General features: G+C 38.7%; 1 protein-coding gene across 1 annotated transcript in view; it reads left to right on the forward strand.

Annotated features, from left to right (window-relative positions):
- The first annotated feature begins 813 nt into the window (after positions 1-813).
- Positions 814-25167, forward strand: part of si:dkey-106n21.1 (solute carrier family 23 member 1) — a 41440-nt gene continuing 17086 nt past the window's right edge. The window contains exons 1-8 of the mRNA XM_062420800.1: positions 814-897; positions 995-1115; positions 1909-1951; positions 2145-2262; positions 15242-15259; positions 15429-15581; positions 21301-21458; positions 22920-23103. Of these exons, the coding sequence (XP_062276784.1) occupies positions 814-897; positions 995-1115; positions 1909-1951; positions 2145-2262; positions 15242-15259; positions 15429-15581; positions 21301-21458; positions 22920-23103 (879 nt within the window). The remainder of the gene's footprint in view (positions 898-994; positions 1116-1908; positions 1952-2144; positions 2263-15241; positions 15260-15428; positions 15582-21300; positions 21459-22919; positions 23104-25167) is intronic.

The raw sequence follows: 25167 nt of genomic DNA on the forward strand, positions 1-25167 counted from the left end.
AGCCCTCAGCTACTCCAAGCCCAGCAGAACCTTTTCTCAATGACCGCCACTCTCACGACAAGTCTCCCAAATATGGCATGACACAGGAGTGGATCGATTTCCACAGGAAAATGGGTTCACATTGGTATGCGGGACAGTGAAGTCCAACATATTTTTCGTGTTTGTTTTTCACACACTCAGAGTGTATCCAATTCCTGAGCATGCATGGTAATTATTACTAGGTGGATAAGTGCTTTTGGGTCAGATGAGGTTTCAACTGTGGAAAAAATGTCAAAGATAGTAAAGACTGAATGGTCAATATCCAGAACCTTTTTTCGTCCCCTTCAAGTCAAAATGATTACATGATCAAAGTGAGATCATGTAATCATATTTTTCAAATGACTATGAAATTGAAAATTAGATAAAGCAATATCTACTGAAAATATGCTCTTTTATTTTTCATATGTTACCACCTGGCTCAAGGTTGGCAACAAGAAAGGCGGCCACACACAAACATATCAGTCAAAACGTTTGTTTTTAGTTCAAACAATTAAATGTATTTACTACCTAGTGGGGTGTAAGTAGATGATACATCAGTCGTGTTAGCAGTGTGTGTATGAGTGAAAATATGTTGGAACAACCGAGTATCATGACAGTTTGTGAAATTGTCACAAAATGTATTCTATAGATTTGTGTACACGGAAATGAATTTTCCATTTTTTTCAATACACTGAGCATGACTTTCATACTAATGTATTTTAGTTGGAAGTATCTTTCGTGCCTGCACCATGTTTGAATAACAGATGCCATCTATGACATCTATATCAGGCCCAAATGTCCATGTCTGGAGGTGGCAGGTTGGGTGGACGGCTAAATAGAGATGCCTGGCAAAACGTGGACTTGCTGCAGGAGACTGCTGTTTGCCTCCTGGTTTCCAATCACAATTCAGAACAAAAAATATAACAATCATTGTTGTGGTGTTTATAACTGTGTTGGGTGTAAAGTGTGTTGGCAGGTGCAACAAACCAAACAAAGGAAGAAGTCTGAGGGCCCGGTAGTAGGCCCGGTTTTGGAAGACAGACACCCTGAAGGGCGGTCCTTTTATGTCTTCTTGGAAGCCCAGCCCAGATTGGCAGGTACAAGCAGATGACTCTCCCAGTGTCACCTGCCCGTAAATCACAGTGTTTGCAAAACAGGCAACAGAGCATGACAAACAACCCAGCCATGGGAAGGGCTGTTACACCTGGTGTGTAAATTGTTAATAATTCGTATCACTGCTTCATCAAGTCAATCATTTGAGTACATCTTGTTCCTGTTTTAGAAAGGTTCAATATGAGTACATTTTACTTCAGCAGTATTTAAGAGACAAAAATTCTTTGACAAACTAACTTTTTTTTGTACACAAACTGGGGGTGAAGTATGGTTGAAGAACTTACTTTACCTGATGTTCAGTGTTGCATTTGATGATCTTTATAATGATCGTGTGATAATGTGTACGTATGTGTTAAAGTCTGTTAAAGTTTTACATTACGTTTTAATAGAGGTGCACATTCTCATATGTACACACAGCTGTTCCAGAGTCTCGTGAATGAACTGAATGCAGTGTTACTGCTGCCTTTAGCCCCCTCGCAAAGAAACCATGATGTCATAGTCAGTTAAAAAAAATGATCTGGCATAAACTGATTAATGGCCGTGTCTCTAAATGTCAAGTATGATAATGTGACAACTGATAATGTGACAACTACTGTGTTTTAAAAATTGGTGAAACAGTCAAGATCAATCAAATTGACACCAGTGGCGGATTCCCTGAAACTCCACACAAAAGGCACCCCCATTATTCAACTTCAAATATTCGATTGGATAAGAAAGTCTTAATGAGTATGACAAATTAAAGATTCATGTGACAAACGTGCTTGTCTTCTCTCATAGGGTCCATCGTCACACAACAGCAGGCACATGACCGTAAGTCAGGGTAAATAAAGCCTACATTCGCTTGTGGCAGACCAGAGACATTTCAGCTGAAGGGGAGATTACAAAATAACTTGGCCACTCTCCTTTTCACTGTAATATTCAGTTTCCCTGGTGATGTGAAGCGGTAGTTGACGTTGCCCCCTTTAAGTCTGCAGTCAGAGTTTTACTCCCACAGTGTGTGTTTCTGTCTGAAGTCCACTTCGCCCCTCAGAAGCAACTACACTTGTCGTGTTCACAAGAATGCATCTAACTACGGAGGAGAAAATAGAGCTGGGACTCAAGGAGCAGGGGACCGACAATCCCGCATTTGGGGTAAGTGAAGTGTCATCTTAATTTTTTCTTAATTTTTCATTTTTTGTTTGTGTCACCAGCAAAATGAAATTGTCAAACTCTGGGTGCGATGAGGGAATAAACACAGCTACATGTGAATCTTCTAAATGTGAAAAGTTTTGATATAGTTGTTTTTATTATTATTTTTGAATGCATTAATTACCGCTGCCCACAGCAGAGCACGGTGCTATTTTCTTTCAGCATTACAGCAGTAAGAGCTAAAAGTAAGCCACTGAGGAATGTGAAATGACTAAAGTGTGGTCTACTGATATTCCAGTGGAATCAATTGCATGGTTTCAAAGTATGTGGTTAATATCAGTCTTGAATGTAGTTGAGACAGATCAAAGAGCTCCAGGCTAAAACAAGAAAATACTCTTTGATAAAACTTTAACCAAGAAACATGAACTGAATAGAAGATACTGAAGTGGCAACCTGTGGTTTATGTATGTGTGTGTGTGGTGAAAGGTCTTACTGCATGTGGAGTGCAAGTGTACACAGCTGATTCCAGGGTTGATGTTTCCCCTTTTTTTCTCCCCATCGCAATGAAGTGAAGAATTTAGAAAAACAGGAACACAAAACAAACAGCCTCAACAGCAGATGTGTGAACACGTCATTGCCAAAATGCAAAATATGTTCCATGTATTGTGTACTACTTGACACTATCCGGTACAAAGGCCCAACATTGAACTTCCATCATAGAATAAATTCAAAATATTTGTTTGTTTATTTGTTTAATGAATCAATTGAGCTTGTTGAGTTTGGCATCCAAATTAAGTTTTCATTTAGCCTTTTCCTACTCAATAGCAGCTGCCTATATCTGAAAGATGTTTATGAGTTTCAAAAACAAAACAAAAAAAGTAAGGTTATGGTTCCACTCAACAAATCCAAGATACATCATCACACTAGCAGATATTCTCATCCTATGGAAGATTGGATTTTAACAGCTGAATATGATATTTAGTGCCTTTTTAAGATTTTCAACAGTGTTTAGAGCAAGAAACATCAAATGCATTTAACATGTGACCAATCCCAGCAGTCCCTACTTTTGGCTAATAGATAACTGATTCAAGCCATAATAAAATGGAAGCAAATGAGGATACGTATCTTTGACAGTGAGACCAAACAATTTGTGCAAGTGAAGCAATCACGTTTTTTCTTAGATGCTTGTATTGAATAATTTGATAAATCAACAGCGTATTAAAGTGTACTTTTTCTATTCTGTCTGTTAGATGATGAGACCCATATCCTATACCTCACATGTATGTAGAAGCGTGTAAATGGAAGCAAGACTTTTATATCTAGCATACCTGATACAGATTGTGTTTTTGCTCCCATGGTCACATTTATAAATGGGTGAACACATGTAGTTTGGGGTTTTTTCTTGCTGTTTAAACAAGTAAGCTTTTGTTTGTCAGTGTAGCTTGCAGTCCAGGGGCAATCAGGAGGAGCCAGGCCATTTAGGGTTTCAGGTATCAACAGAGGATAGAGATGCAAAACTCCAAACAAAGGCTGGCTTCATGTGAAACAAAAACTACTTATCTGCTTGGCTTACATCTCTTTTTACCTTTCTCTAGATTTTGGCATCTTCAGGTCAGAGGAATCTTGTCACAGTACACTACATCTGAACCTTAACACATTGGTGGCTGTTTTGATATTGATAATAAGGTTTGAGGATCATTCTAGTATTTTAGTCATTGCAAATCTGTAAAACTGAGCAAGTGGTCATAGCAGTAATACTACTATACAGTAATTCTGCTTACAAAGGCAGGGAAGTAAACTCAACAGCAAAGGTACAGAAACACAATTAAACAATTCATTTAGAACAGTTATAATGCTTAATATACTTATATCTCACCTAAAAATAGAAAAGTAGAAAATAAGCAGCAGTATTAATAATGAGGATAGAAAATATGTCTTGCAGTAGAAAATAGCCAGCACTGTTAAATATGGCAAATGCAGTATGTATATTTGTGCATGCATGTTCATGTGAGAGTGTGGAAATCAGTGAGCACAAACTCAGTCAAGTGTCTGCTAGTATGCTGCACTAACAGTATGAACAGTTCAGTTAATTTATGACACTTTTCCACTACACAGTTCCAGCACGACTCGGGTCGCCTCGCCTCGGTACGGTTCCAGAACAGACCTTTTCCATTACAAAAAAGTATCTACTCAACGTGGGCGGGGTCGTCATAGCACGGCTCTGCGAAACTGCCGTGACTTCGTTTTATACGCGACAAAAAACACATAAACAATGGAGGACATTGAGTCAGTGGTGTACTTGCTGCTGTATGTGTCTCACACAAAGCAAGAAAATTGAGCCGTATAGCTGTAACTATGGTTGTAACGCTGCTGCCGGTATTTAAAAATGCCAGACGGCTCATGACTCTTCCAGCGACAACTCTTCTGACCAATCAGCGGCCAGCAGTGTGTCGACGTCACATTTTAATACCGGCTTGGCTCGCTTTGAACCTCATCCGGGGCAGGTACAAAAAAAGTACCAGGTACCAGGTACTTTCTTTAGTGGAAACGCAAAAAGAACCGAGGCAAGCTGGAACTGTGCAGTGGAAAAGCGCCATTAGTTCCCTTAGAGTTGAGGTTATCAATGAAATTCAATTCAAGATTGTCAGTAAAAACTGTGTAACATTTTTGAGGATAAAAATGATTATCATGCCTTATATTGTAGCTATGTACATCACAATTTAGAAGAGACGCAAAGCAGGAAAAGCAGGTTACTGGGAGTCCAGTAGACACAGAAGAAGCCATACTGTAAAAAAAACCCAACAAATGTAGAAAATGGTACACATTGGCAATTTTGAATGGTTCAATTCAATACTGATATATGTGCTGTTGGCTTTATTGGTGCCTTGGTAAGCTTGACCTCAGTGTCAGGTTAGCTGCTGGGCTGACAAGTTTTGTGAGTGTTTTTGTGTGAATCTGGTTGTTGGAGGGGAAACTCTGGACAAACAGTACATTTCTCAGAGCTGCTGCTGGCCATCTGCCCATCTGCCTAATGCATAATAAATTTGTAGTGGTGCCCGCCCACCGTATGTAAGAAAATGAGTGTTGAGATGGTTTAGACATTAAAATATCTCAGCATCAGACTGAACATTTACCTCAGAAAAAAAAGAACAGATCAGTCATCCGGGAGCACACAGTGAGCTTCGGTTACTGTCTCAAGGAGCCACTTGAAGAACATCCATGTAGCCAGCAGAGCAATCGGTCTTTCCACGCCCAACTCATCAATCCGTATCATCACAGCTGTGACGTGGAAGACACACATCTCAGCACATGATGCTGAGCACAAAATAATCACGCTGTCCAGCTTCAGTGATGATTAACCACACTTACTGGACCACACTCTATCGTATTAATATTTTACTGTGCTCGTTCTTCACTTCATGCCGCACTTTATCTTACAGGAAGGTACTTTTACTTGCTCCAGTTTCCAGTATGTACACAGTTACGGTTTAGATATTTTAATTCAGCCTCTGCCAGTATTTTTAGTACAGCTTTTGACACTGTCTCTTGTGAGTCAGAGCCCTTATTATCAGTGGATGATCACTTAACCATACCATCTACAATTCTGTTACTCAAAAAATTGTACCCATTTCTAAAGTCTGTGAAGATGATCAATTATCCAGGTCATTGTTATTCAAGGATGAAGTTGGCATCTCAGGTTAAACTGTAGGTGGTATTTATAGTCTGCCATTTCCCTGGCATTCCTTTCCCTCCTTGTATAGTAAGAAGAAGCAGTAGAAGGAGGAGGAGAAAAAGAAACTGCATACATGAAATGGAGCTCAAAATGGTTCACAACACATAAATTACAAGCACCAAGTGTTTTACATGAAAAAGTTATTTTAAAAAACAACAAAAAACATTAATGTAACATAAGATGTAGAATAATCCTCTCTTGATAATAATAATAATAATAATAATAGTGAAAATATAATACATAGAATGCATAACATAAGATGGAAGGTATAACCCACTGAATAATACCAATAATGAATAAAAATAGAGTTAAAAAATAGAATACATAGAATGCATAAAATCAAGTAATAAACAACATTTTGAAAGAAGCAGCAATGCATTGAAGGTTTATGGCTGTATGAGGAAAGTTATAGCTAGTTAAAGGCTGAAAGTGCTAAAAGTTAATAGATACGTTTTTAGCCTTCTATTAAAAATATTTAGTAAGCTGACTTCCATAGCTGTTCCATAGTTGTAAAGCATAGTTGACAAATGCTGTGTTCCTTATTTTCTTTCGGCTCTTGCTGAGAACCTCCAATACACCAGCTAAACATGATTGCAGTGTTCTTGAGGGCAAAGAGTTAACAAGGGAGTTAGCAATGTAGCTTGGTCCGAGCCCATTAGGGCTTTGTACATGAGGAGGCCGACCTAAAAGTCAATTCTAAATGTTACAGAATGCAAGTGCAGAGCAGCTAAAACTGGACTAATGTGCTCCGTCTTTGTTCTAGCTGCAGGGTTTTGAATGAACACATTAACCAGTTGTTTTTTTTTAGCATCTTTTATATTTATGGTTGCACTTTACCTTTGTTTCTTTGGAAAAATTAGTTTTCATCACCTTGTTAATGCGGGACCGGAAGCTTAGACCTGAATCTAGGATACCACCAAGACTTGTAACCTTAGATTTAATTTTCCCAGATTATGAAATAGCATTTCTCAGTCAGACAGACCAAGCTATTTTTCAAGATGATTGATTAGAATATCGTGGTCAACCGTATCAAACGCTGCACATAGTAGACCTATGACCTACAAGATAAGAATTGAGATTTTATTTTCATCAGAGTTTAATCTGAAGACACTGTTTATTTTAGTAAAAGCAGTTTCAGTCATGTGATATGTTCTTAAACTTCACTGAAATAAATTAGTTTATTTACACTTTCAAGTTTCTTACTAAGTTTGTTACGAAAGGAAAATTGGATTATCAGCTTATCAGTGTATTACAGTCTAAGTTGGGTTTCTTTAGAAAGGGTATTACAACACTTCTGTTGAAGGCATCTGGGAGGATGCCTGTTTGAAGAGATGCATTTATAGTTTTTAGGACATGATTTGAAACACTGTTGAAAGCCTGCTTAAAATGCTATAAGCACAGAGACAACGATGCAATGGTCACATTTGGTGACAGTCTGGTAAAGCTCAGTTAATGTAATACAAGTTAATTTTCTGATGAGTGCTTTCATTTAAATGTTGGGTGAGTTCAAATCTATTCAGTAACTTATTTTTTTATTAATATGAATGTTTATATCTCCATTCGGGATTAATCTATCTTAATGATCGTTTTGAGGACAAGCCTCTATCAGTGTGCCAGATGTTCTGTGATTTCTATGCTGTGTTTGACTATGCCAATGAAGTGCCATGGGGTCCGTCTCATCTCCGGTGGATACCTGAGTGGTGATGAATATGGTTCTTGCTGTTTTAATAGTTCATCAATTTGACAGAACTTCAGCCTGACAGTGTTAACTAATTCCTTGATTGGTGAGCATGGTGAGGAAGCACTTATCCACACATTCTTGTTTAGGTTTAGCATCCAAAGACCATGATGTAGATTGCTGCTAAGGAGTCTGGATCTAATTAATGATGTTTGGATGAACTCCATCAGGTTTAAATTGGTCCTTAACCCTAACCCTAATCCTAACCCTAACCCTAACCCATATCCAGAAGATACTTCAATTGTAGATAAACTTCAGGCCAAGGCGTCTGCTAAAAGATTCAATACCTTTCCCAAAAGTTTGTATTGGTCCAGAAATGTGTACCTGTTGAGAACATAGACTGTATATAAGAAATGGACGTAACATCCGTGACGCCACCTATTGGTTTGTGGACTGCTGCTTGGAAGCCAACAGTTTCGGATCTGGGCAGCGCCATCTTGAAAATTTCCGGTGCCTGCCAGGAAAAATAAAAACACGGATTCTACTTATATGGGCATCAGGAGGGGCAAGAGGCGCCCTCCTGAACCTTTGAACCAATCAACCTGTCAATCACGACATAGCCACGCCCTAATGCATACCCTGCTTTATCGTCAAATATAAAATCAGGGAGGCCAAAATGTCCCAAATGAACATCATACTGCATTGAAGAAGGCTTTAAACCAGCGATTGAGACCATAAACACATTTTGAAAATGTTTACTGAAGTTAGAAATCAAGTGAGAAGTTGGTGAATTCTCCATTGACTTGTATAGAGACGGAAGTCCTTTTGACATCAAAACGGTCGCCCCCTGGTGGCCTTTTGATAGAATGCAGTTTTAAGTTACTTCCGCGTTGGCATCATTTCAGAGGACCAGTCGTTCAGTTTTTCCAGTAGCAAGAAAAAACCTTTTTTCAGAGTCTCAGAGCAAGTTTACTGTTGTTGAACCGAAGATGTGTTCAGTGTGGATAATGTGTTCATACCACTTGGGTGTGTGAGAGGATAGTTGGCAACATCTCTTTTAGTGTGTTATCCACAGATTTTTGGTCTTTGCCATTCTTACATGCTTGGTTATAGAGTCCCCCCAGAAGAAGTTGTGCTGGCCTCAGGTGCAAAGTTAGCAGTGTTTCTTTTGGCCCTCAGCCTACCAGTAGTTTCTGGACTATTTATTGGGTTTTGATTAGCCTTAACAGTAATTAGTATTAGTCAGACAAGAGGCTTTTGGTCTAACACTGGTGCTGTGCCAGTAAAAAGCATCAGGGAAGGCTGGTTTGGGGGCGTTTATAGCTAATCTAGGGCAGCGGAGGACATCAGACCAAGCTGATGCTTTCGGTCTAATGCTTGTGTGCTAGTAGGGCTGGGTACCGAACCTTGAAACTTTTATGGCATCAACTGAATTGCTTCGAGGCTAGTAAGCATCAATAAATAAATAAAGTACCAAATTTCGATACCTAGCAGGAGTCATCCGTCTATAGCTTCTCAACATAAACAGCAACGTCAGAGGCAGCAACAGGGTCTACAATGATTTCATCAGCAACAAGAAGTTGGACCAAAACATGTTACCTGCAGGTAAGACAAGATGAAGCTGTATTAAAATATTAAAGACTGGTGGTTCAGGGGCTGGCAAACAGCTGACAACAGTGTCTTCTGAGGCTCAGGTAATGCTGGCTAATGTTAGCTGTGTTGTTATGTGTGGTGATATGGCCACACTAAGTCTCCTTTGATATGTTATACCCATTCACCAGCCACCGAACCACCACTGTTTTGATGTCAAACGATAGGCACTACCATTGTCTTTGATATTTTAATACAGTTTTGCCTTATCTTAGCTGTGAAGGATACCAGAAAACAAGAGCACATCACACTGATTCATCTTTGCACTGGCTGAGTTGATTGGAAAACATAACTTATCACTTGTAAAGCCCAGTATGGTTTGGCGCCAAGCTATTTTTCTGACCTTTACTCCCCCTGTGGCATCACCGTCCCTGAGGTCCTTAAATGCTGCTCTTCTGGTGGTTCCTAAACCATGGCTACAAAAACAAAGGTGAGTGTTTCCCATCAGGTCCCCCAGAGTTTGGAACAATCTTCCAGAAAATATTATGAGGGTGAAGTCTATAGCTTAAGTCTTTTAAAACAAACTTTTTTACTCTAGCCTTCCTTTGAACCCCCTGATTCCTTTTGCTTGTTTTTACCCTTGTTAACCTTGTTTTAAAATGTTATATTATTATTATTTTGTTTATTTGACAGCTGTAGTGATTACTGTATTTCCTTTGCAGTAGATAAACAATTACCTTATTAAATAAGATCTATTGTACTTCTGGAGTGTGTGTATTTATCGGTGGATGTATGTATTGTAGTCAAGCAACTTCATTAATAAATATCATGTGGGGACAACTGAGAAGACCAGTTGAAAGTGTGTATGCAGAACTTTCACACAATATGTCTTTTATCCCTGCAGACCATGGGATGTGTTATGAAAGAACATTTTAAAATCAATAATTTCAGTGAACACCCTCTAGTCTTTAGGGACTATGTTTGTTAGAATGTTGCTCCACTGAAAACAGTGAACCTTGAAATCTGGGCAAATAAAACCAAAACAACATGGCTAGATTTTGTATCTGGATGAGCAAACCCATGAAACAGTACTTCCACTACTTCCACTGCCTCCTGTCCTCTGGTTACAGGAGTACTGGAGTGCAGGTAGATAACCACTAGATGGAAGCAAGCGGCTGTGTAATCACTGAAGCGAGCACTACCTGCTGAGAGCTTTGCAATGTGAGAATAAATCAAAGACACAGAGGAAATGTGGTGCAGATGGGACCGTATTTGCACGGTCACCCTTTGTCACGTGACTCTTGTGTAGGACAGATGCTATAATGAGATGTGCACAACAAGGTATTTTCTTTTGTTTGAAGTCCTGACTGAATGCCAGACTCACCCTCTGAGTCACAGCAGGTTTCACATTGATTACTGCAACATGTGGCACGTCCTTAGATGTAGCTCTTTGGTGTGAAATATCCCAAAATTAGAGTCTGACTCAAGCTGGAGTCTTGATGTTATCTTGCGTATTGGCTTTAGTATGTATGTTTGACATCCATAGAGTAAGGTGGTGCAATAGTCATAATACACTATGTGAAGAGCCAGATAAAGAGAGGCATCAACCACCAATGTCAGTTTTGAAGGAGGCTTGGAAGGCTTATTCTGTTTCTTATGCTCTTTAACCATAATGTTCTGCAAATTTGCTCAGCAAATCCAGCTGCATTGTAACCCTAAGGTCAGGGGCTACAAAAAGCTGAGAAATAAAAAAAGTACAGTGCACACAGTGAAGTGAAACATAACCATCCAGGTTCTTTACGCAGTTATAAAACCAGGGTTCAGATTGAGGGTGTAACGGGGGTGTTGTCAGGGGTCCCTGACCGGCAAAAAGGGAAGAAGTTCAAATTTTAGGAATCTCATGCTATTTTACAGTATTACATTACAGGTTTTCTGTAAAAAAAATCAAAGCCCTGACATGACATGTCTTTGTCCTTTTCATCCAGTTCCAAAATATATACATCCCATATTTGTTTAACCTTACTGCAGGCTTTGTAACACAGAGGCTTCTTGTTTAATATGGGCTTTTTTATGAGCACTGTTATCCATGTAAAGACACCTTTTTAAAAAAAATATTTTTTTAATTCTTTCACTTTGTAAAGCCCCTTAGTTTTTTTCTCATTGTGATTTTGAAGAAAACAATATGAACTACTGCATGTTTTATAGTTTCTAGAACAATTTCTTTGTTAATCTATTCTTCTCTTTCTTTTTACAATTTTCCAGCTGTATTTGCCACACCCTTTCCTTCTAATGTCAGCTCACATGTCACTACTAAACCCTCCATCTCTTCCACCCTCAAAACACCTCCCTGAATACCTCTTTTACAATTAAAACGTGGGTGTCCTATACTTACTCGCTTACACTTCAAACACACGGATACTTCCTCAAGAGAGTTGTTCAAACCCTTTTGAAAATGATCTATCCCATGTGGACTGTGTTAAGAGGGAACTGACCTCTTTGCATCTGAAGATAACTCATGGGTCACATGAGACATCCCATATTACAGAGCATCCACATATATAATAAAGAAAATATAATCCTGTATAATCCTTTAAACAGATTTTAAAAAGTTTGCGCTACAAAATATTTTGTTGCATGTGTTACACTTTGATTTTACAGTGTATAAACACATGTAACTACCACATCAGTCACACTTCAAACAGACATATCCTCAGAAGTGTTTGGACAAACCCACAGGAAAGTGATCTGTCCCATGTGGCCTGTTTTAAGAAAGATTTGACCTCTTTGCATTTGAAGACAGCCCCTGGTCTAACATATCAAGTGGCCCTTAAGGAACACTCTGTCTTAATAGTCTTTAGTACAGTCATACTTACAGTATATCCGTCATCATGAGCGATCGCTTTTTCCCAAAGGATGCCAAAAAAAATCGTCTGAAACCCTGGATAGGACAGCTACCTGTTCATCACAGGGATACAACTTTCACCTACAACCAAATATGGTCTTTAGTCTATGGGGAGAATTAACTTTCAATATTAGTGACACAGTGGTCTTTGTTTATACATAAACAAAATGTTTTATAATTTGTATTTTGGAGGTTTAGATTTGTGGACTTGGTTACATTTTTTCGTGTGGAGTTTTGAGAGTCTATGTTGTGTTTAGGTGCTATTGGAAAACTTGGACATCTTTCTTTTTGGCAGTTAAATTTTAGCATCTTCACTGACTGCATATTTTTCTTGTCACATCAAAGAGTGACTGTATCCTCATCCTGACCACTTCATGATAGATGGACATGCTTATCAACCACATTTTATTTATAAATCTGCATGAGTTTTTAAATGTTGCTTTTATGTTTGTATCATGAAAAACTAATTTGACACTAGCATCAAGATTTATTACTGTCCATACTAAACCACCTGACTGGCCCTTTCTATTTTTGGAAGCTTGGAGAAAAAAAAAAGCCAGTGTAACTTAACAACTCATACATTCCAACAAACCTCTTCACAACAGAAAACCACACTTAATGTCCATTTCTCTTCTATGATGTGCCTTGTGCTTGATCTCATCAAAAATATTTACATAGCAAAGACAAATGCATCTTTCCAGGAATTAAACCCATTTAAGGATGTAGAAGAAATACAAATAAGATCTCCAGTCTCACCATTCTTTTGGCATTTTTGTAAGTTTAAATTGAGGTGAGTCTAGCAAAGGTTAATGACTTTGCCTTTGACAACATGAATGTTGAGGGAGCAAACATAAAGTATGTTATTCTATCCACACTTTGATGTAAAATATCTTGTTACTACCATATTCGTTTATGTCATCCCAAAAGGAACATAACCTCTGGCGCTGTCAGCATCATATTCCAGACATTTGAACAGCGGTCAAAGACACAAATAATGGCAAACAGGTCCGGACGGCTACACAAAAGGGAATGGGTTGAAGGGAATGCAATGTTGAAGGTTTACTTTTCATATAACTGTGAGCCGCTTTATGAGATTTAAGAAATTGTAATTTGATTATGGAGTTTTTTAATCTGTTTCATTTTAAATTTATTAAAATCCATCCACCCCAAAAAAAAAGAAGAAGAAAAAATAGTCTGTGAGAGCGATGTTGCAATGAGCAGATAGTGATAGTGTATTATCGTACCAATCAGTGAAATGGCACATGCTAGAATTATTTTTTCATTCCAAACACAATTCATATGTTTCTGTTGACTGTCATATGCTTGGTCAAAGCTTAACAAAGATGAATTTTTGCATTCATCCATCATTCAATACCAGGGAAGTGAGTAAGATATGGTGTAAACAGTTAAATCCATTAAAAGTGCAGCAGGATTGTCAGTTTGCAGTGAGTTTGCAGATTGCAATGAACTGAATACCCTCCCCCTTCCTTTCAAAACATGTAGAAGAAACATTGGTGGCCGCGAAACTTGGGGGAAAAACTGCAAAAGGCCCTCTCTTGGAACCAGTGTTTTTTTCTGGTGTGTTGAAAAAACATGGCGGGCTCCATGGAAGAAGACCCACTCTGCTTATGTAGATATAAAGGGCTCATTCAAATATTAAGAAAACACAACAATTATTTTCAGGTTTCAGATTAGTGTCGGTGCAGTGTGCACACACAAAATTGAGGCTGTTTTGTTGAACGAACAAGTCAGCAAAGTGTATCCATCACAGGAAATTGGACTGATAAGATAAAAGCTTGTGCAACAAAAATAAAGCCAGCTCTACAACCTCTTACATTTCACACGTTTCCCCAGGTGCAGGACCTATTACTGGATATCAGCCAATTATTTCAGGGTACTCTGTGGAGTTTTTGACTGCTATGTATGTACATGTGGGTGGTGTAATATATATACCTGGCAGTGGTTTCCCATTATTGAAACACTTGACAGGTGACTGTAATGCACTAAGAAACCCAACAACGCACCAGCAAAGGCAAGGAAGAAAAAAAAAACCAAAATGTATGCTAGTAAATCCCATTCCCCGGATTAATTTGTTGAAAGCAACATATAGACTGTGCCAGTTTTCACTGGTAATGTTAAATTTTTATAAATAGTTTCTGTGATCACCTACAAAAAAGTGTTGGCAGCTGTTTCTCATGAGTCTGTTTGCATGTTGTGTTACATGTGACATGGAACACTGCCAGCAAACTAAATATCCCCATGCTATACTGTATACTGAATTAATTCAAATGAATGGAAATGTCTACATTTTCATGCATATTTAATATGCCCTGAACTCTGAACTGAAGTCTCCTCAATTATTGCCTTTCCCCCCGGAGAACAATATGACACACACACACATACCTGCACGGATGCATTGCATTCATTAACATGTAATGTAACAAATGCAAAGCAGAAATGCCGGATTTCATCTGCATGTAACCACTTTTAGCAGGTGCTAGGCACTATGGCTCTCATATTTCAACTCAACAACAAAGAGTTAGCTGTGTAGCTGCAAGTACAACCACACTAAACATGTTTTACCCCAACCTAGAAAACTCACTGCCTCGCTGTCAAAGTATCCAATCTTAATTTAACACATGATTTCTAAAAGTGACAGAATTTAGTCTTAAACTGTATGTTATGCCATATGGCACAACACAATTTTTCTAATGTAAAAAATAAATTAGATTTTCTCAAAAAACATGAAATAATCTGTAAAAGGTAAATTAAAATGTTGTGAGGGCGGACCATTAGGGCAGTTCATCTCTGTGCACCTACATCAGCAGCATCTTGATAGAATTTGGTAAGGTATGCTATTCACCCCACGTACCTTCCACTATCGCCCACATAGATGTTCCAAAAGCCATTACTCACATTAATTGCATTGCGTACACTCATTATTTATGTCTTACATTTGATTTAACTAAACCAACAGCTATAGATTACAGTGAAGATTAGGCTTCTATCCCAAAGACAAAGCAAAAACAAAACCATTAAAGAACCTTTGGCTCTGCACGTGTCTCTGTTATGTTAACAGAACAGTGACTGGTGTGAGGTATGTTTGTGCTGTCAGAAAAGTTTGATCAGGGAGCTGGTTTTCCAAGTATCCAGGGTGGAATTAAACGAGAAAACATAAGAAAATATTGTTTTTTATCTGATGTTTCTTAGATGAATGCCGTTGATGGATTGTTGATTTGTTTGCCTTTGCTCTGTGTATTTTCAAGGGAAAAGACAGTGATGAACAGCCACAGCTGACAGTTGACATTGGGGAACCACACACAGAGGCCCTGGAGGAGACTGTGGACAAAGGTGTTGATTTGGTTTACTCCCTCAATGACAGGCCACCATGGTACCTCTGCATTCTGCTTGGCTTCCAGGTGAATTTCTTTTTTTTCTTCTTTTTCTTGCACAAACCTTCTTTAAAACTGCATTATGTGATTGCCTCTAAGGGGGCAGAATAAGGCTAAAAACAAGCTGAAAGACACACAACCTGGACAAATGATCACTTTGTTAAATTTTTATGGTTAATACGTTAGCAAAACATTTCACATTGTACACCTTCAGCAGATACAGGACAAAATCAGTATTCATTAGGTCAAAAAAAGATGACACGGCTCTGTCCAAACACTGTCATGGCTTCTCTGTGAAGTGTGGGGTTTTTTTGTTCGCTTTTTTTTCTTTACCAACCATATTTTTGACATGAATTACAATTATGATCGCAACACACTTCTGAACATTGGTTTTGACTGTACTCATCAGCTTTCAAGCTTTTTGTTTTGTTAATCTGATGTGGACAGCAGAGACCTTGCAAGATGCTCACCATGGCAACAACAATAACAATGAGATTGATTCAACAAAGGCAAAAGAAGAAGAAAAAAAGAAAACTTTACATTGGTTACATAGGACATCTAGGGTGAGGGCGGATGTTCTGCACAGATTAATCAGTAATTAAGAGGATATTTCTGATACAGATGTTAAAATGCCGGAAAAAGGACACGATTAAAAAAGTCTTGCCCACTGGTGCTTCTGTGATTACGTAAGAAAATCAGAAGACCAGAAGGTCATGAGTTTGATTTCAGAGCAAAGCAGCCATGACATTTGAATCATGCAGTACAATTAGTTACGAGGAAGCCCTGCAAAATGGATACATTCTGAAGTGTTGGTCATGAACCGGCATTTAGATATTTTTAGACTCTAATATTATCAATTTTCAACTGTGTTCAAGCCCCTCAACGAGTAGACAGACGACTGATTACTGTTTTACTGGTCAGTAATGGGTTAAAAATACATATTATTTTGTTAGCCTGCATTTTAAAATTCATCATGGGGACTGCCCATTGGTTTAAAGGCACATTACACACAAAACATCACACAGCGTAACATTCTTGCTATTACTAAGATGGAAGTTATGTGTAAATATACCTGCACACTGATTTCCTGTCTTCTCCATAGACTTTAAAACTCCCTCTCTTGTATAGTAACTGTGGATATCGCCAAGCTATCAATCTGTTGCACTCTGGTCAATAGAGACTAGAGTCTTACACCTTTCAGTGTAAGTCCCACCCACAAGATTCAGTTTGCCAGCATGCAAAACTTTTGAATATGCAAACAAAGGTTTTTGACATTTTCTGATTGCAGTTCTGATTTTCTGTCGGTAGTTTCGCTCCCAAATCAAATTTTTGATGGCAAACCTATTCTGTTTAATTGCATAATAAAGACATCAAAGTACCATCCTATAGTTTCAGGCAATATGCGTTTTGCTGCTTGCTGTGTGATATGACTTGGTTATTTGTGAGAAATAAAAGGCCTCCAGTTCTTTAGATTGTGGTTTCATACATATGGATCACTGGATAGACCCTCAGTAATTGCTGTGAAACACACTCAACTTCAGTTTCAGGGAAGAAAAGAAGAGGACATGTTTATTGTGGGATCCTATTACATTTTCCGCTGCAACTTTTTCCACAGGGATTTTTTATTTTTTACCTTTCTCCATCTTTTCAAGTTTTAGAGCCCCTTGTACCTGTTTTTTTGTCATCTCTTTTGTTTTTTTGGGCACAAACTGCATATGCTTCCCAGAAATTAATATCATGACTTCAACCCAGTTATCATAGCTTTGGCTGATATGTTTTTAATTAACTTGTAACATGATGACTCATTTTCCAGAACTTTATAATTTGGTTTGACCAGCAACATTTCTGTTTGAGTTTACTGGAATAGAGCTGTTGATTGCAAACATTGTATTTTTGATCTTAGTTATATTTGTTTCAACATGCGACTGAAACCCAGATAGGTAACAGAAATAACCATTAAGTGTCTGTTAATAAAGGTTAGCTCTAGTTAAGACTGGGGGAGGCATGATTTACTGGGCACTTTAATGACTAACTCTGACTGAAGCTGACAAGCTGTACATTCCCAGGTGGCTGTCTGAAAAATAGTCAAAACACCACATGTGTCCGCATCACATCACATCACTCAGAGTCATAACAAAACCCCAATCATTTTACTTGACACAAATCTTTTAATCACGAGTGATGTGCATAAGATCACATTGTTAACTTAATAAATCTGCAGGACAGGAAGCACCACTCACCAGTCACCTCATCTGAATGTTAGAGAGCATGAAGATATGCCACAGGGATTATCAAGTACTCTCCTCCCTGCATTAAATTTAATTAGGACTATCATTTTTTGAGAAGACTCTGTAGTTATTTCCAACCTCTGACCAACCTTTAACCCTCAGCCACACTCTTTTAATATATATGTTGCAGCAGAAGTAGCAATCAGGCCTAAAATCTCTAAAACATACATAACAGCAACAGGTGCATTAAAGTTTAGCTGCATTTACATTTTATAATAATAAAGTAATAATAAAGAAATTCGGTTTGAAACAGGCAGTTAGGGTTAGGGTTAGGGTTAGGGTTATCAACTTCAATCATATTGCAATCAATTTAAAGGGGAATAAATGTCTCCTTTATTTTAAAGATATAGTTAATCACAATTTCAGTGCCCTTATTGTCATTGCTGGTCTTTTTTAATAGTGAAAAATCTTATTTAAAAAAAGGCTCAAGCCATTATTTTCCATATGGCAGTGAATCTCAAACCCATTATTTCAAACGGGTCTCAAATGCATAGTTTAATTTAAAAAAGAAGAATCAGTTCCTAAAACAGTTGCAGTGTAGTCTTAAGCAAACAATACTCAAACAAGGAGTAAATGGTGGATTGGTTGGGAACTATTTTAAGTCAAGAATTAATACAAAATATACATTTCAGTCGGCATTTATGGCAGCAATTAACTCAAAATAAACAGTACAGAGGTCTGGAGAAATAATACAATAAATATAAGAAACACTCAATATGTGTTAATATGACCAATTTGATCACTTAAAACACATATAAATACTTCAGTGGTTATTGTAAGTCAGATCTATAAACCTTTGAGGGATCTCTGTCTGTCTGTACCACACAGACAGAGAGGAAGGCTCTACAGAGAGTCATAAAGTCTGCAGAGAGGATCACCAGAACCGAACTCCCCTCCATGGACACAATTGCTCAAAAAAGAGCAGAGAAAATCACCAGAGACACACTACATCCAGCTCACTCCCTGCTCAAACACAAACAATGCACATACAACCTCAGACACAGACGACCGGACAGCATCATCACAAACACAACACGTTTCTTTAACAGCTTCTTCCCTGCCACAGTAAGACTCTCTGCCAAAACAAGATGAACTACCTCACATTATATCATACCATATTTAATTTATTATATTTATTTATATTGTCTTCCTAACTTTTCCCTTACACAGGGTTTTTATGCACTTTTTTAGTATGTGTATGTGTTTTATGAACGTGTCCTTCTTGTGTGTCTTTTTACATTTTTGTCTTGACTCTGAACAAACCGCACAAAAATATGTGTGCAAGCACAAATGGCTAAATAAAGTTCTTGAATCTTGAATCTTCAATCTTGAATAAGAAAAGGTCCATGCAGATGATTTGTTTTGATTTTGGAAAACAGTGCCTGTCATGCCGGTCAAGGTGGCTAACATAGTATGCAACAGGGGAACACTGTTGGTTATGTATGTTTTCATTACTTTTTATGCAAATGTAAATGACCCTCTGGTTACGTGAGGGTCACTATGTCAATGTACACATAGACATTTACACAGCTGTAAAGGAACTTTTGTCAATCTGACATGAATGTACATTCACTGGGCATGAAATGAGGCCTCATAAGTGTCTTTTTTTCTCAAGGAAACATCCAGCCAGTTTCTTCTGTCATGAAACTGACCTTAGCCATTTCCCCTTTGACTTAGGGGAGTTGTAGGTTCAACAATACCCCCATAAATCTAGTGAGGCCTATCATCATCTGTCTTTGATTTGTTTTTGTTTTTTTTGTCTTTTTCCCCCTTCATCCAAATTCTTTTGGATCAGTGGCAATCCTCACAGCAACCACCCCTCACAAAAGACACGTGCATGCACTTGGGTGCGCTCTTGAGTGTACAGGACAGTTGAGCCTCACAGTTCAGTGGTAAAAATACAAGATTTACAAGGATATATTGTTTTAGCTCATAAACCCCCATGCTGCTTGTTGGCAGATTTATAATGAAATAAATAGAAACGTAAAAAAGCTCAATACTGCAATCCACATATTTGTGCCAAGATCGTTAAATGAAGACAGACGAGGATGGTAGATGTATCTACCTATAAAAAGTTACTCATGCGCAGTGATGGGGGAATACTACATATACTACACAAAAGTTTCATGAGTGTCATATAGCTGTTCACATGGCTAGCAGTGGGTATTTATGCACTGAAAATCTGTGGAATTGTATAGTGACCTGTAAGGCAACCACACAAATCACGTGAATGTGTCCCTGAGATAGTCGTCCAAAAAAAATACGAAAAAAAAAAACCTAACCACATCGCTACAACACTACAAAAACACAAAAAATGGACACAACCCAAAGGTCCATTGTACACAGCTTATCAGGAAAGTAACAAATACCTTCTTAAAAGCTCACAACAATCCGACACCAGGTCAGAGAAACCAATGTTTCCAGAGACAGACAAAAGAAAAAACTAAACACTGTACATCCCAAAAACCAGAAACCAGTTCAAAACCAGAGCTAACCCAGGGACCACAGCATGTGGGCAAAACCAACGTTCAGATGGACCAAATCACATAATCAGTACCAATTTTCTAACAATAGACGATCCCCCATTTTTTTATGAAACAGCTTTTTGGCCACAACAAATAGGAGACACACCATGTAGTTTTAACAAGTTTACTTTACAAAGTAGACCAAATTAAAGGAATAACTATTCATAATATGGTGTGATGTATGTGATGCATGAGTGGAGAGTGTGTTTGACTCCCACCCCCATGAGGGACACTCTGACTGCACTGGAGAGCTCCTTCAGCGACAAGCTCCTTCACCCAAAGTGTGTGAAGGAGCGATATTACAGGTCCTTCCTCTCTGCAACTGTCAGACTGTACTACCAGCACTGCTCCCAGTAGACCTCACACTTGTACATTTCCCCATTGTGTGACTGATAAAGGAATATCTTATCTTATCTTGTGTGCGTTGTAGGGTGCATGAAAACCCAAAACAAGGAACTAAAGCAACATAACCAAAACAAACAGGTGTCTGAAGGGAGAGGGGAAATGTGCAGCAGTAAGGCAACCAGGCTTAAATAACCTGGAAAAAACGTGGGTCCTCACATTTCCCCTGCAGAGCCAGAGCAGACAGACATATGAATCTCATGGCAAACCAAGATCTTCACAGGAGCTGTCATTTTTTATTAGCTAATATTTTAGATTTTGTTGAATAACTCAAGTCAATTTTGATTTATACTTAATACCATGCAGTGAGGGGACACAATATTAGCAGCACATGTACAATATAATGCTATCTGATACAATAATAAATTAATACCATCTGTAGGAAGCTTATAGTGTTCAGCTTTCTTGAGCCTGGTCTCGTCCTTTTTTTAGGAAAGTTCCAACATGGCAGTATTTGTTTAATTTTATTTGTGTCATTGCATTCAATTTCATATTTCATATTTTCTTATGAACTTTCGTCTGCCTCCACAGCATTACATCCTTGCATTCGGTGGCATCATTGCAGTCCCTCTGATCCTGGCTGAGCCCCTCTGCATACAGGACAACAACGCAGCCAAAAGCCAGCTCATATCCACCATCTTTTTTGTGTCAGGGTTATGCACGCTTCTGCAAACAGCAGTTGGTACCAGGTAACACTATCACTATCTTTCCACATCGCTAGAGCAGAGAGTACCAGGCCATTGCAGATTAACTGATTGAGTAGTTGAGAAATGTCTATGCTCCCTGTTTGTGCATGTGTGCGCGTGTCTGTGTACTTTAACATTTTAAGTAGTGTTGTCTTTCAGGTTTAAGATTTACGTCAGTTACAAAGTGATGTAACGCTCCAGTTAATAATGTCCTTAAGATGGAAGAAACTCCTTCATAAACCTTTTACCCGATTATTTTACACCTCTAATGATAAAGAGGAAGTAGTTTGACCTTTATAGAGGGTTATATGACAGTATAACTCATTCCCGCAACACTTTCTCTACATACACTGCCTCCTTCCAGTGGTCCTATGATGGGTTCACAAACGTCATGCAGAGACAAAGCAGCATTAAGCTGTATTTGCAACAGCCTGAGGTTACAGCTCAGCTCAGCTCATGCAGAAACCCCTGTGGTGTTTCATGTGCTGTAAAACAGTGAGTCAGTCAGCCACCAAGATATACATGACACTAGCAGTGGAAATGAGATTTAGCCCTCAGGATAAGTTCTGAACTATTTTCTTACACTCTCCGATATGTACACAGCTTAATTTTGAGCTTTTCTTTAATAGAGATGTGAAATCCTGGGAGCTCTTTGGCATTTGGATAAGAAAATCCTTTTGAATCTGATGGATCAATCTCTATACTTTGTGAAAGCTTCCATCAGTGTCACAGAGCAGCTGCCTCCCACACATAGAGTACAATACAATGCAGGATTGTACTATATGTACGCACACATTTCTCTGCACAGCTGTAACTGTAAGCCTGAGCAAATAGCTAAAGTACCTGTAAGGCTTTTGTTTGAGTGCTCCACCTACACAGTTTGGCAAAAGCTAAAAGGGACAAAAATGGGATCCCAGCAAACACGTTGACATTGAATAATATGTAAGTTAATCTCTATTTTCATTTTACCTGTGCAATGAACCCTAGAAACTGTAGTATGACGTCCTTTGTAATATGAAAGAAAGCGTAAGAGGTAAACATCCAGGGCAACACAACAAAAGCAATAAAGCAATACCTACTGCACTTTGCAAATTTGGAGAGTGTTCCTCATGGAAAGCTGTGTCAAAATACATTTTTGACAAGGAATTAAAACTGAAAAATTGAAATCAGAGGGAATAAAATATAAGCACAGAGGGAAATTACCAATCCAATACCATGATTTGTGAAATTATAAGATAAAACATACATTTCAGAGTCATTAAGAATTGTCATGGGATCCATTTTAGTCCACACAAAAAGCTCTTGCATCATTTTGTTTCCTGACTGAACCCCAGTCTATGACAAAGCAACCAACTCATTAAAATCAACAGCTCTCCCTTCAGACTTGCTCTGAGAAGATTCAGTTCACTCTAGTATGCAGAGACATAATTTAGTCCAGTAACCTCTGACTTTATTGACTTGCAGGTTACCAATCCTCCAGGGAGGGACCTTCAGTTTCATCACTCCAACCCTGGCCATTCTTGCTCTGCCTAAGTGGCAGTGCCCAGCCCCAAATGCACCAATTATGGTATCCACAGAGCTGCAGAATGAAACCAGCCCACTACAAATGGAAAATTCTGATGAGATCTGGATGTCACGAATGCGTGAGGTATGTAAAATATGATCTTGGGCCACCTTCTGAATGTTGTCAGTAAATATGACTCCCAGTGCCTTGTGTGCCCCCAAGGTGAATCAAATCCATTACTCTAGCAGCGCTAATGAATTTAGGGGGAACCATGAAGATCCTGTATCATATTATCACACCTCAATCTTTGTATGCTGAAGGAAACAGTCATATGGTTCATAAGATTCGGTTTATCTCTACATGTGTTCATCCAGAAAGATTAAACAAAAATGTACCACTTTGCATGAGAAGAAAGAAAACTACCAAAAGCAATTTGCATGCCAAACTTCTTGGCAAGTATTGAATTTGATACTTGATATGTATTAATTATTTAGGTTCTATATTGCTCTCCTATGAAAACCTGGTTTCAGTTAAGACTCAATTATTTGACTGAAATTGAAGAATTTGAAAACAGGAATGTCAACATAAGCCTCAAATTGAGTGGGACCCAAAAATGTTCAAATGTTTAAAAAAGTTAATAGATTCAAGTGAAGAACACTGTAAAAAAAAGTTTAAAAAAAAATAAGGGAACACTTAAATCACACTTTGGATTTTTATGAATGAATTATTCAAGTTGAAAATCTTTATTGAGAACAAAATGACGTAACAGTAGTCAATGGAAACCAAAGTCAGCAACCCATTGAGGGCTCACACCAAAAATCAAAGTGATCACAGCTGACCCAATTTCATCACAGCAACTCATTCAAATAATGTGACTCAGTAGTGTGTATGCGCCTGTATGCATTCCCGATAATGTCTGGGCATGCTCCTGATGAGTCGGCGGATGGTATCCTGGGGGATATCCTCCCAAACCTGGATCAGGGCATCAATGCAGTGAGCTCCTGGACAGTCTTTGGCTGCACTTGGCGGCATCAGATGCACCAATACACAACGTCCCATAGGTGCTCCATTGGATTTAGGTCAGGGGAATGTGAGGGCCAGTCAATGGCATCAATGCCTTCATCATCCAGGAAATGCTGACACACTCTCTAGTCCTGCACCAGGAGGAACCCAGGACCCACTGCACCAGCATAAGGTTCCAATTGCGCTGAGGTTTTTTTTATCCCGGTACCAAACAGCAGTCAGGGTACCATTGGCTATGACATGGAAGTCTATGTTACCATCCAAGGGTGTGCCTCCCCAGACCATCAAAGACCCACCTCTAAACTGGTCATGCTGGATGATGTTACAGGCAGCATAACATTCACTACGGTGTCTCCAGACTCTTTCACGCCTGTCACATGTACTCAGTGTGAACCTGCTCTCATCTGTGAAGTGTGTGTGTAACATCAGTAGCCTTCTGGAGGCCATTTTGTAGGGCTCTGGAAGTGCTTCTCCTGTATCCTCCTCACACAAAGGAGCATATACCGGTCCTGCTGCCGGGTTGATGCCCTTCTACAGCCTTGTCCAGCTCTCCTTGTGTAATGGCTGGTCTCCTGGTATCTCCTTCATGCTCTTGAGGCTGTGTTGGGTTACACAGCAAACCTTCTTGCGACCGCATGTATACATGTGCCATCCTGGAGGAGCAGGACTACCTGTGCAACCTGATTGGGCTGCAGGTACCGCCTCATGCCACCAGTAGTGATGAGGATACTAGCAGAACACCAAATCAGAGAAGAATCAGTGAGGAAGGATGAAGAGAGAACAATTGTCTTTGGTCACCACATGTAAAACCACTTCCTTATTTGGGGTTGCCTTGTTTTGCATCACAGCAGGTGAAATTGATTCAAATTCACTTCCTAAATGAACAGATTGATATCCCTGAAGTGTAACTGACTTGGTATTACACTGTTGATGTAACACCAAGTTGATGATTAAGTGTTCCCTTATTTTTCTTTTAGCAGTGTAGTTCTCTAAAACCTGTAAGCTTGAGTAAAATTTGATTAGATCTTTTGGGGTAAAAACCTCCACATTTGGCTGAAACATTATCCCAATATGTTGTTCAAATGCAAAAATAGTGTGTATACAGTACACAAACAAATCTTTATAGGTCAAACAAGAGTGTCAGAGGAAGTATTATAATGAGCATATAGCAAAGTACATATGTTT

The sequence above is a fragment of the Scomber scombrus genome, chromosome 6, assembly GCF_963691925.1.
Source record: "Scomber scombrus chromosome 6, fScoSco1.1, whole genome shotgun sequence".
NCBI classification, from domain to species: Eukaryota; Metazoa; Chordata; class Actinopteri; order Scombriformes; family Scombridae; genus Scomber; species Scomber scombrus.